The sequence below is a fragment of the Pteropus medius genome, unplaced genomic scaffold (genome assembly GCF_902729225.1).
Source record: "Pteropus medius unplaced genomic scaffold, Ma_sr-lr_union100, whole genome shotgun sequence".
In the NCBI taxonomy this organism is placed as follows: domain Eukaryota; kingdom Metazoa; phylum Chordata; class Mammalia; order Chiroptera; family Pteropodidae; genus Pteropus; species Pteropus medius.
The window spans coordinates 2,693,937-2,707,433 of NW_024353907.1; the positions used below are offsets into that span (position 1 = coordinate 2,693,937).

The 13,497-nt window shown below is 36.8% G+C and overlaps 1 protein-coding gene across 1 annotated transcript in view; it reads left to right on the forward strand.

Moving 5' to 3' along the window:
• DUSP21 (dual specificity phosphatase 21) overlaps positions 1-13,289 on the forward strand; it is a 60,916-nt gene extending 47,627 nt beyond the window's left edge. The window contains exon 3 of the mRNA XM_039851576.1: positions 12,614-13,289. Coding sequence (XP_039707510.1) covers positions 12,614-13,289 — 676 coding nt within the window. The remainder of the gene's footprint in view (positions 1-12,613) is intronic.
• The last annotated feature ends 208 nt before the right edge of the window (positions 13,290-13,497 follow it).

The window sequence follows — 13,497 nt, forward strand, 5'->3', positions numbered from 1 at the left end:
AACTCAGAATATAGCCCTTCCACATACTCAGAAGACTGGTAGCTGCCCCACCGGCAGCCAAGGAAGGCAGTACACAAAGAGTTTTCAGCAATGCCTACTCCTAAGGACATTTTCTGCTGCTTCAATGGACGTTATCTGCTCCTGTAACCAAGCAGCACATCTTGCTCCCAATGTCTGAGAAGGATGCTGCTCCCCCTATGAGATAACCCCTCCCTCTGCTTGTGGGCATAAAAACCTCTGCTTGCACTTGATCAGCAACAGCCTCTTCCTGCAGCAACTGCCAGCTGCTACTGAAGCTTCCCTGCCTCATGAGTAATAAACAGCATTTCTCATCCCTCTGATTCTTCTGGTGTTTTTCTGGAATATCCAAACCCAGGTACAAGTTCCAGGCTGGGGGCTCCTGAGTTACAGGTACCATTCACAATAGCTATGAAATTTATGAAATACCTAGAATTCAATATGAAGTATGTGAGTACTCTATAAAAAATATAAACTTTATGAAAGGACATAAAAAGAGGTTGAAAACATATATGTTCTCTAAAGGAATGATTGTATAAAGACATAAATTTTCACCAAATCGATTTATAAAATTAATGTAATCCTAATCAAAATCCCAATGAGACTATATATAAAATGTTTAAAATATACAAAACCAGTATGTCAATTGCTCAGAAAGTTAAACATAGATAGGCTTACCGTATGATCCACCAATTCCACTTCTGGGTACTGTTTAAGAAAAAAACCACAGGCCCAAAATGGCATGACTTATGCTAAAAGCCCATGATACCAAACCTGTATTTAATACGTTTCAACCTCTCCTAGTTGAAATTTTAATCAACCAGTATGAAATTTTCTGGTCAAGCACCAATAAGGTAATCTGTCACATGGACCCTCTACATCCCCCACAGAAAGAAGAGGCAATATGCATCATAAACACGCTTCCATTCTCTTCCTTCCAAAAAAAGATGTCCCAGATATTCTGGCCCAAGAATATTCCTTTTTCTTTTGTCAATAGTTTCTTTGCTCTGACCTTCCTATAAATACCTTCCATTTTGTATAACCCCTTGAAGCATCCTTCTAGTTGTTAGATGAGATGTTGCCTGATTCATGAATTGCTTAATAAAGTCAATTAGATCTTCAAGTTTACTCAGCTGAATTTTGTTTTTTAACAGTATATACTCAAAAAGAATTGAAAATGGGGACTCAAACAGATACTTGCACATAATGTTCATAGCAGTATTATTCACAATAACCAAAAGGTGGAAACAACCCGAATGCCCATCAACAGATAAATGGATAAACAAAATATACACATACATACAGTGGAATATTATTCAGCCTTAAAAGTGAAAGAAATTCTGATACATGCTACAACATGGATGAACATTGAGAACTTTATATTAAGTAAAAAAAGCCAGTCACAAAAAGACAAATATTATATGATTCCACTTATATAAGTTACCTAGAATAGGCAAATTTATTGAGATAGAAAGTAGGATAGTTACCAGGGGCTGGGGTGAGGGTAATGTGGAGTTATATAATGGGGACAGAGTTTCAGTTCAGGATGACAAAAAAGTTCTGGAGGTGGATAATAGTGATTGCTGGCCAACAATGTGAATTTACTTAATGTCACTGAATTATACATTTTAAAATGGTTAAATGGTAAGTTTTATTGTGTACATTTTACCACAATAATAAATAAAGTAAAAAATTTGAAATACACAAAACCAAAGGGCAAATTGCTTATGAATACACATACACATACACCAACTTTATTTATTTACTTATTTTAACAGTAAGGCATATATATATTTACACTGTGTGTTCACCTTCCATAGTTAGATTTCTTTCTGTAACCACATATTTGATCTCATTTACCCTGTCTACCTCTCCCCTGCCTCCGCCCCCGACCCTTTGGTAACCACTAGTCTATAGTCCATGTCCATGAGTCGCTGTTCGTTTGTCCTGTTCATTTGTTGCTTTTAGGTTTATACCCCACGTATAAGTGATATCATATGATTTTCAACTTTTTCAGTCTGGCTTATTTCGGTTAGCATGATTATCTCAAGGTCCATCCAAGTTGTCGCACATGGCGGTCTTTCATCTCTTCTTATGGCTGAGTAATATTCCATTGTATATATGTACCACTGCTTCTTTATCCAATCATCTATCATAGACACTTGGGTTGCTTCCATGTCCTGGCCACTGTAAATAATGCTGCTATGAACATTGGTGTGCAAATATCTTTTCGGATATGGGTTTTCAAGTCTTTGGGGTAAATACCCAGTAGAAGGATCGCTGGATCATATGGTAGATCAATTCTTAGTTTTTTGAGGAAGCTCCATATTGTTTTCCATAGTGGCCGTACCAATTTGCAATCCCACCAGCAGCATACACCAACTTTAAGAGGGTGGTTTATGGCCTATGTTTTACCTTAGACAATCTTAAATATTCCTTCAATTTTTGACAAAAGTCTCTGTGTGTAAATGTCCAGTTAAAAATTTGAAATGAAACTTATCTTATTATCAATAATTACCTCTGAGTAAAGGAATAGGATTGGTGAGGGTAGCTAAAGGGAGAATTTCAAGATTGCAAATCCAGTTTGTCACCTGTGTTTCTAACCATCTGGCCATAAATTAGAGGTTCTCATGAACCCCACCTCGGGTTCGATTAATTTGCCAGAGTGGCTCACAAAGCTCAGAGAAATATTTTACTTATTAGATTACTGGTTTATTATAAAAAGATATGACTCAGGAACAGCCAGATGGGAAAGATGCATAAGGCAAGGCAAGGTGTGGGAAAGGGGCACAGAGCTTCCATGCCCTCTCCAGGCCCACCACTCTCCTCAAATCTCCACATGTTCACCAACCTAGAAGTTCTCCAAACCCTGTCATTTTTGGTTTTTATGGAGGCTTCATTACATAGGTATAGTTGATTAAATCATTGGCCTTTGGTGACAGATTCAATCTCTAACCCCTCGCTCCTTCTCAGAGGTGAGAAGAAGCTGAAAATTCCAACCCTCTAATAATAAGATTGATTCCCACTGGCAACCAGCCTCCTCCTTCTGTTACCTAGGGGCTTTCTTCAAGTCACTTTATTAACATAAACTCTGATGTGCTTGACCAGGACTAATTATATGAATAACAATAAATATCTATTGCACCTTTATCTCTATCATTTAGGAAATTCCAAGTGTTTTAAGAGCTCTGTGCCAAAAACAGGGAGGAAGACCAAATATATATTTATTATTATCAATCACAACATGACAGTATGTGGGAAGGAGGAAATTTCCTCTATCCTCAAGATTCTTTTGGCTGGTCTAATAATCAAATAGACATGAGACAGATTAGCAGAAGAAAGCAACCATATTTAATTACACACATATGTATGGGAATCTTGCATACATAAGAGAGTCAGAGATCCTACATACATGAGAGGTTCAGAGACAGGAAAAATGAGGTATATATGACATTTTGAGCTAAGGATCACCTTGGGTCTTTAGAGGAGAAGAGAGTCATTGTAGAACCATAAGAAGAGCAGATTGTTCAGTAACTAGAAGTTTGCCTTGTCATATAGATAGATTTTTTAAAAATGTTATTTCTGATAATCTTTTATTATGGGCAAGGCCCCTAGTTCAAATTCTTCTAGGTAGTTAAATGGAGGCATAAGTTTCTATTGAACCCCAGGGTCTTGTTTGCCTTAAGCTCAAAAAAATCTGCATACCACAGAGGCATATCTTGAGGTGACTCGTTCTGAACCCCTACAACAACATGTTTGAAATTTTCCATGATAAAAAGGTTTTTTAAGGGAAAAAAATTATGAAATACTGAAAATATATAAAAGAGAACATTTAAAAAAAATCTTGGTGTTGGAAAGTCTTTCTAAGAAAAACAGAAACCTGGAAACTTCAAAGGAAAAGATTTGCAAATTAAACAATATGACTCTTTTAAATTTAGATATGGCAAAAGATACTAAAAACAAAATTGAAAAACAAGAACAAACGATCAAGAGAAAACATGTTTAACATATACAATGAACAAAAGATCAAAAATCCTATTATTTCAACATTCCTATAGTTAATAAAAGACTAGAAAAAATGGACAGGGACATTAACTAGTAATTCAGAAAAGAAGATATATAAATGACCAATGCATATATAAAAATAATTCTCTATTTTTGTAATAATCAGTGAAATGAAAATAAAAAGAACAAGGAGGTGTCATTTTTTCCCCTCATTAAATTGGTGAAAATGAAAAAGATTGCTTAACAGGATTGCAGAAGGTATGGAGATGTATGCTCTCATATACCTTTAGTAGGAATATGAATTGAGACAGACTTTTTGATGGGCAATTGGGCAGTGATAATTGAGATATAAAGTATACACACTCTTTGACCCAGAAATTTTATATCCAAGAATGTATCATATTGAGTCATACATATGCACAAAAATATATTACAAGGATTTTCAGTGAATCGCTGTTGGTAATAGTAAATATTTAAAAATGTCTGCAAGGGAGGAAAAATGATTTTCCATTCTAGGTTCTTGACTAAGAACCCTCTGTAAAAAAAGACAGTCACAGGAGAAAAATGAACTTAAGTATATGTGCAAAGGAGACCCACAAAGATATGAAACTCAAAGAAGTGACCAAAGCAGGAAACTTTTATACCTTTTAGACAAAGAAACAGTAAACTGGTGACGAATTGACAAGACAAAGGGGTAGTAAAATGGTAAAGCAGTAACAACATTTGTTTACATAGCCTTCTTGGCCCCAAATCCCGTCTCCAGTGATAAGGATGCCTTCTACCCTACCAATACAGGAGATTACCTCTTGCTTTCAGGGGGACAAAGGAGAGTCAGAGTATTCTTCTTGCATCAGCTTTTCCTCAAGTACTTTTAATTCAAAATAATCAATATGCTGAAGTGGCACATTTTGAGATGACATATTCTTAACTTCTACACATTTCAAATATCAATCAAGTTAGTAATGGTTAAATAATATACGGTACATTCATATTATGGAATACTACACAGCCTTTAAAAAGAACATGGTCAACATGAAAAGATCTCCAAGATATATCATCAAGTGAAAAAAACCATGAATGAATATGTATAGTGTTCTTATATAAATACAGCACTCTTTGATTTCCCTAGCATTACATCTTAATTATTCATCCTTAAACAAATAAATCTCAGCTATGACAGCTCATCCTGGAGAATCATGGAGGATACTTCAAAACAACTCATCTTGGAGCATGCTGCACATTGAATTGCCCATGTGAGGAGCTTCTCTCTCAGAAGTCAATGCTTGAAAATTGAAGTCTACCAGAGAGACTTCTGACTTGAAGTATTTTGTTTTCTCTGAATACACCATCTTACTCCACATGTCTGTCCTTCTTGCCCAATATTCCCACAGGCCTATTTACATATTATATTATTTCTTCTGACAGATGACTGCCTTATCTTTTCGTGGTATTTGAGCCATTTCAGGTATATTCCAAGGCCTATGTTTTACCTTCATTCATCTTATAAACATTTCCTCTAATTTTGGTAAAAATGTGTGCATTTGTGTGTGTAAATGCCCAGTAAAGGATCTGAAAGGAAACTCATCATATTATTCTCAGCAGTTACTTCTGAGTAAAGGGATAGGGTTGGTGAGTGAGTGAAAGGGGGAATTTTACTTTTTACTTTATAAACTTTAATATTATTAAAATAAGTATGCACTTATTTAAATGAAATATGACAGATATACTATTTTATAATACATTTATAATTTCAAGACAATTTAAATCAACCAAATGACTTTCCTGAGGTTTTCAGTAAGATCTGGACTCCACTACTTACAACCTCAGGTAAGTCTTCCTCTCAAAAGCCTTTGCTCTACCCATGGACATCTCCACAGGATTATCTGTACTACTTCAGATGAATGCTGTGAGTGACAGAAAATCCAGACTCAAGATACTTATACAATAAGAAAGTTAATTATCCCACATAACAAGAAGTCTAGAGGTAGGTAGGTTCTGGGGCTGGTTGATAAAGAATCCTGACAACACTATCAAGGACCCAAGTTCTATCTACCTCTCTACTCTGCCATCTTCAGGATGTTGGCTTTGACCTCAGGTTGCCTCCCCACATGGCTGCAAGATGGCTGCCAACATCTGGGTATTACATCCAGAAATGGCATATCCTAAGGAAGAAAAGGGAGTCTCATGTACTACTGTCTCTTTCCTAGGAGCCAGGAATCCTTTCTCAAGAACCTCCAGCAGACTTCTCTAACATATCATTTGCCAGAGTTTGGAAAGTTGTCCATTCCTAAACCAGTCACTGGCAAGGGGACTGAAATTTGTACAACTGGTTTAGAAGTACCAGAATCCACTCACCTTGCCACTCCAGAAACTGGGAATAGTGGCAGCTTTCCTTGAAGAATATGGTCGTGTGGGGAGGGGTGGGTACGTGAACATTAGTGTTTCTGTTGAGAAGCAGAAAGGAGGGAATGAATGCAGGATAGGAGTCTCACAGTATCCACTACAAAGTCCTGGGGCCTCACAATCTCCTTCTGTTCCAAACAGTACTCCATGCTCACCTTTCAGGCTGAATCTGATCTTCCTCATGCATGTCCTATTTTAGGGAATGGTATGTTTAGCTGTCCAGTTGTCCTTCCTTTCCCTCTCTCTTCTTAATCTATTAGAAAATCTTGTTAATTTACCTTCTAAATCACTTTTGAGTTTGTCTCTTCATATGCAACTGCTAACTTTTTGTCCCATTCCATTTTATGTCTCAAACCATTTTATTAGTCTCTTTTTAAAATATATAGTTTTTCTAGTTATAAAACTATTATACATTTATTATATAAAGTTTTGATAAATCCACAAAATAAAAAGCATCTGCAATAACACTACCCAGAGATTGTGATTGTGGACATTTTTGTGTATATTCTTCTTTGTTTTTTTCTATTCGTGAATCTACATATATAAATAGATATTACTTTGTTTTATAAATTGATATCAAACTTTTATAGTATTTTTATTAATAAAATAGTATGAAATTTCTCCATGTCAATAAATATTCTTCTCCATTATCACTTTAAGAGCTGCATTATATTTTACCTTATTGAGGTTTCATAATCTAGTTAAACAAGCCCTTATTGCTAGATTAGGTTTTTCTCCAGTTTTTTACATTGTAAATAATACTTACAATAAACATTGGCAGATAAATCTCTGCACACATTTGTGAGGATTTCCTTAGAATAAATAAATAAATTACCACCAGAGGAATTGCTAGTTCAAAGCACATGTGCATTTCCCTCCATTCATTTTTATTATGAAATATTTCAAGCAATCCTAAAGTCTGCTAGATATGATAATAAATATCTATGTACCCAATATCTAGTTTGTCAGACCTTAACATTTTCCCATATTCACTTCAGATATATTTTCTTAGCAAACTAAAATATTAAGACATGTTTGAAACACCCTATCTAGCCCTCCCAGATCCCATTCTTTCCCTGGAGGAATCACTATCCTCAATTTGGTGTTTCTGAGTCCTACGTGGATTTTTAACTTTTACTATATACATATGTATGTATATGCATATGTACGTATAGGTCTATGCATGCATAAACAATATATGGTACTGTTCTACTTGTGTTTAATCTTCATGCTGCACGTTTTCTCATGCGGCTTGTTCTTTTTTTATAGCATTATACTTTTGAGGCTTATCCAGGTTTACACATGTAGCTCTAGTCCATTTGTTTTCAAAGTTGTTTATATGGTATTCATTATATGCCATCAAATTTTCATTGTCTTCTTGGTAGACATTTCTATTGTCTCCACTTTTTTCACTATTATAAGCAACATTGCAATAAATATTCTTGTAAATATCTTCTTGTACACATGAGCAAGAGTTTTCTCTTGGGGTGGAATTGCTGGGAGATAGGGTCTGTGCATAGTCAGATTAGTTTTCACATTGGTCATAGCATCTTACCCTGCCACCATCATAGCTGTGAGTTTACATTTCTCTGCAGTCTCACCATTACGTGGTTTGGCCAGCTCCAACTCTGGCAATGGAGGAGAGTAAGTACTCATTTCTCTGAATTCTGTAACCATGGAGTATTATTAGTTTTTCATCTTTGCTCATTTTATAAGCCAAAATAAAAAAAGGTTGATGATGTTTAAATATATTTTGAGTCTTTTTTCTCATTATAAAAGTAACAAATTATTTTAGAAAATTTGAAAAATATAGACAAATAAAAAAGAATAGAACCTTTTGATTCCACCACTCAAATATAATACTAAATAATATCTGATATTTATTGAATTCTTACTATACCTAGAACTGCTTTAGATACCTGAAACTTCTACAAATAGGATTCATAAATAAGTTTTTAATATAGATGATATGTATACATAAATATGATGAATATACACATATGTATATATTTCACCTTTACGAAAAAGTACCTACTTTTTATAAACTATTTTTTTTCACCTAACGAATAAGTCACAATCATTTTCTCATATTATCTGTAGTCTGGATTGGAGGGTGTTATTTAAAGACTTCCACAATGTCCAGAAAGGACCAGACTGAGCCCAGCAATGAGTCATAGAGAGCTGGCTTGCTGCTAGCTGTATATAGTGGTGCAACTGACTCAGCCCCACGTGGAAATGGAATGAACATAATAAACTCTCTGCATATGAGTAATCAGGGAAGCCAACTCCCACTTCTGCCTTAGGGCCTTGTGCTGGGGACCACCCATTCTATCTTTCTATCAGACAACATAGCATGCAACTCTTAGCTACTAGTTCTTGGGTATCCTCATCCCATGCTCCTTTAGGTTTTCTCACCACCGCCAACCTTCAATGAAAGCAAATCACCTATTCATCAGCCTCTTGCCTTCACTGTCCACCCTCAAAAACACCAAACTCTCCAGGCACTGATCCATAGAACTTTAATTCTCTTATGTGGTCTGGCCCATGTGTACACTTGAGAAAATGAACTATATTTGGATTTGACCCAGCTTGCATGTCAGAAAAGAGTCTGCAATAGATGAATCTTTGGTCACCTAGACTATTGCGATAGCTCTCACTTTTTCAAGTGTTGCCTTTCTCCCCACCACACCATCCTCTCCACAAATTCATCCATGTAGCTGTAAGTAAACTTCCTAAAAATCAATTCTGATTATGCCATTTCCCTGCATAAAATACTCCAGTGTGCCACCATGACTTACAGGATCAAGCCCAAGTGACTGCTGCAAGGCTCTCTATGATCTCTGCTGCTGGCTCCTCTAGCCACTCCACCTGTGACATTCCTGCTTCACTCTGTCTGTTCTAGTAATTCTGAGTTGTTGTTCTCTGCCCTCCTGACACCATTTCACACATTTGTGCCTTCTTATATACTTCCTTTCCTATCTAGAATTTTCTCCCATTCTTATCTGCCTGGAAAACTATTCATCCTTCAAAATCCTAATCCAAAAATAATCCCACAAACTCAAAGTACTACCCTACACATTTCTTATTAGTTAAAAGAGGCAAAGTTACCTTTACAATGTAGAAACCTACCTAATGTCACCTTAACAAGGTGGTCAAAATTATCACTGTCAATAATAGGACAAATAGGTATCATATGCCCCCAATACAATGTACTAGGAATGACACATTCTGGTAGTATTCTTGCCAAAAATATTTCACCTGAATCTAATACCAAAGGAACACTCAAACACATCTAAATTGAAGGATGTTCTGTAATACTGGCCTCAACTCTTCAAAAATGTCAATATCAGTAAGACCAAAACAAAACAAAACAAAACAAAAGGTTTGGAAACCATTCCAAATTAAAAGATGTGAAAGAAGCATGACAACTAAATGCAATGTGTGATTCTTAATTCCATCCTGGATCAAAGTTGGGGAGAGTGCAGAAAGCAGCTACAGATAACACTATTGGGAGGATTGTTGAGTTTTGAATATAAATTATATATTAGATAATAATGTTGAGTCAATGTTAAAATTTCTGAGTATGGTCATTTTGTTGTGGTGACATAGGAGAATGTACCGTACTTGTTCTTAAGAGATACGTACCAAAGGGCTAAGGTGTTGCTGTATCTGCAGTTAACAAGCAGTGATTCAGCAAAAAGAAACAAGCAAACAAATAAATATGTTGTTTATATATCTAAATAGAGATAAAAAGGGAATGTGGTGGTGAAGTGTTAACCATAGAGGAATTATAGGTGAAAGGTGGACAAGTGTTCATTGTTCTGTTCTTGCAGCTTTTCTGTAGGTCTGAAATTTTCCAAAACAAAAATTTGAACACAATGAACAATAAATAATAAATAATAAAACAAACAAAACAAACAAAAAGCTTTGTTTCAGGTTGTATTTCTCTGAAGCCTTTCATGGCATCCCCCTAAAGCTCCCAGTCCTCAAACACACACACAAAAAACAATGAATCACCCTCTCTTCTGGACTCTTTCATAATTATCTATCTCTCTGATCAAACTGTAAGCTCTTTGATATCTGGGCCTGTGTGTTGTGTTGAATCTAAACAATGCTAGAAGTGTACCTGACACAGACTGGATGCTCAGTGGAAGCTTTTTAAAAATCAATCAAACTGAGTCTTGAGGGTTAGATAAGATTCAGTAAGCAGACAGGAGCAAGAAAGATTTCTTAAGAGAAAAGAATGGTGTGAGCAAAGGTAAGGAAGCAGGAATGTATATTTTGTATTTATCAAGAATATTTGATTTGCTTGGTCAGAACTGAAGATTTATATAGGCGAAAATGCCTAACATACAACAGATTCTTAATAAAAATTTGATGAATCAATGAATAAATGGGTTTTGAAAGGCAGACTTAGATCGGATTGGAAAGGGCTTTGACTACAGAATTTAGAAATCTGAACATTATCTAGTTATTGACATCAGGGTGTTTTCCCAGAGGCAGGAAGAGAGTGTGTTCTTGGGCAAGTCCCTTATACATCTTCTTCCCTAAATAATAAGGAAAAGTAAAGACAGGTGGGAATCTGAAAGTGACCTGTTTCCAAACTCAGGAGGAAGAAAGGTCAAATTATCTACTCAAGAAAAGCCCCATAGTGGAGTTTTGTGACATTCAACATCCCTCAGACAAAAGGGCATCACAAAACATTGGCTGAAAGAATAAACACATACATCAATTTAATATAAGTCATGCTTGTCTTCGAGAATAGTGGGTGAAATTATTTGGTTAATCTTACTACATTTTTAAAGTTTAAGAAGTGTATACTTACGAGATAACTAGACTCTAACACTCTTTTAGGGGTTCCACTTTAGTCCACAGATTACAAAGCTCCTCATGATGCCATATCTCAAATGTTGGACTAAACTTTTAAAAATAATTTTAGCCCGATTGAACTCTCCCCAATAGACAATTTTCTATACATTATATAGTATGTGTGTTTTGTTTTCTCCCAGATAGATTTGTGGGGACTGACAGTTTAAGTAATGCAAAAATAATCTGATTATGACAACTGAGAAAAAGAAAATCGTGTTGTCTTTTCAGGTTATCATTTGCTCGATCATGCATAAACAGGCTGGCATCTATTTAATCCTTGCTCATAGTCACAGTACACCTTTGCACACAACCCAGAATGATGAGGAGTGAGTGTGAAGTAACACAGTTATTAGCTGTTCTGTGAAAAAAAATTGTTTCAGGTTCTAATTCTTTTGAATCTTCAAATTCTACAAAAATCTTAGCTGAGAGGAAATGCAAATCTCGGGTAACTTTTGAAAATCTATTTTTAGCCCAATTATGATGTAGCATTGACTCGTTCCAGAATTTTTAACATTATTAGGAAGAGACCTTCGGTAGTGGTCAAAATGACTTGTAGTTTACACAGTATGTGGGCATTCTTTTTCAAGAAAGTAGACAAGATAATTTGAACTGTTGTTTCAGGAAGTAAAGTAGAACCAAGTGATAAATCATTTGGGCCATATGCACAAATGGACTGTGACACAGCTAAATTAGTCACAATTGTCCACCACAGGCCAACTCACCATAGATAAAGGGCTATATATATCGGTTAGCAATGTTCCCTTAAAACCAGTCCTGATATGTTTGTAAGCAGGAGCATAATTCTAGGCCTACAATCAACAAAGGAATATCAGGTAGGCCCACCAAACCCAGCCAAACCCATATTTCACTGCAAGTTTATGAAGATTAGCATATCTCATGAGCCAAATGCTGTTCCCCAACTTAAAATATGATACTGCTACTTTGTAGAAAAAGTGTAAGCCCTGTTCCACACCATCAATAAAATAGATGCATTTATAGATATTGTGTTTGTGTATCTAAATAGAAAGAAAGAAGGAATGTGGTCCAATAATTGAAACATAAAATAGGTATCTGGTAACAGAACATTTTTTAAAACGTCAAGACATAAAAAATGGGCTTGGAAAAATAAACAACTGTGAAGAAAGATAAAAAGAAAAGAGATCTGAAGTTTCTCTAAAGGCCTGGCTGGGAGGCCAAATCCTCCTTGTGGCAAGCTGCCATTGCCATGGAAACTAGTGGGCTGGGCAGTAGGGGATTGTGACACTGGAGGTGGAGGTGGGGAGAGGTGGTGACCAGTGACTTGTCTACTGTCCCTCAGACCTACTCCAGAGGCTTTGCAGTGTGGCCGCTTCCTGAACATACCAGCGCCAGCAGGAGTGGTGCCCCGAAACCGGCCCAGAGAGACCCACTGTCCTGCCGCCTTGATGACAACACGCCCAGGTCCCCTCTCAGCTGCGGCTGTCCCGCAGCCCTTGATCCATGGCCTCTCCCAGATAACCAGCAGCTTGTACATAAGTAATGGGGTGGGGGCCAACAACAAACTCATGCTATCTAGTAATCGCATCACTACTGTCATCAATGTCTCAGTGGAGGTTATCAACACATTCTATGAGGGCATACAATACCTAAAGGTACCGGTGGCCGACTCTGCCAGCTCGCGCATTTACGATTTTTTTGACCCCATCGCTGATCATATCCGCAGCGTGGAAATGAAGCAGGGTCGCACGCTGTTGCACTGCGCCGCAGGCGTGAGCCGCTCTGCCGCCCTCTGCATCGCCTTCCTCATGAAGTACCGCTCCATGTCGCTGCTGGACGCCCACACGTGGACCAAATCATGCCGCCCCATCATCCGGCCCAACAACGGCTTTTGGGAACAGCTTATTCGCTATGAATTCAAATTATTTAGCAAGAACACTGTGCGTATGATCAATTCTCCAGTGGGTATGATCCCGGACATCTACGAAAAAGAGGTCCACTCGATGATGTCTGTGTGAGCCATGTCAGCCAGCCCCCGACATCTGCTACCGATCCTGAGCATGCTACCAACACTGAACATGACACTGAACTTTGTTCAGTGAAGAAAAACTGATATCTTTTGGAAGGGCAAACAAAAAGGGAGGGCTGTTGGAGTTTTTAGCTTAGTAAGCCTAATTTTTAAAGAATAAAATTCATTCGATATAAGATGCTGACAGAGTTTCTTAT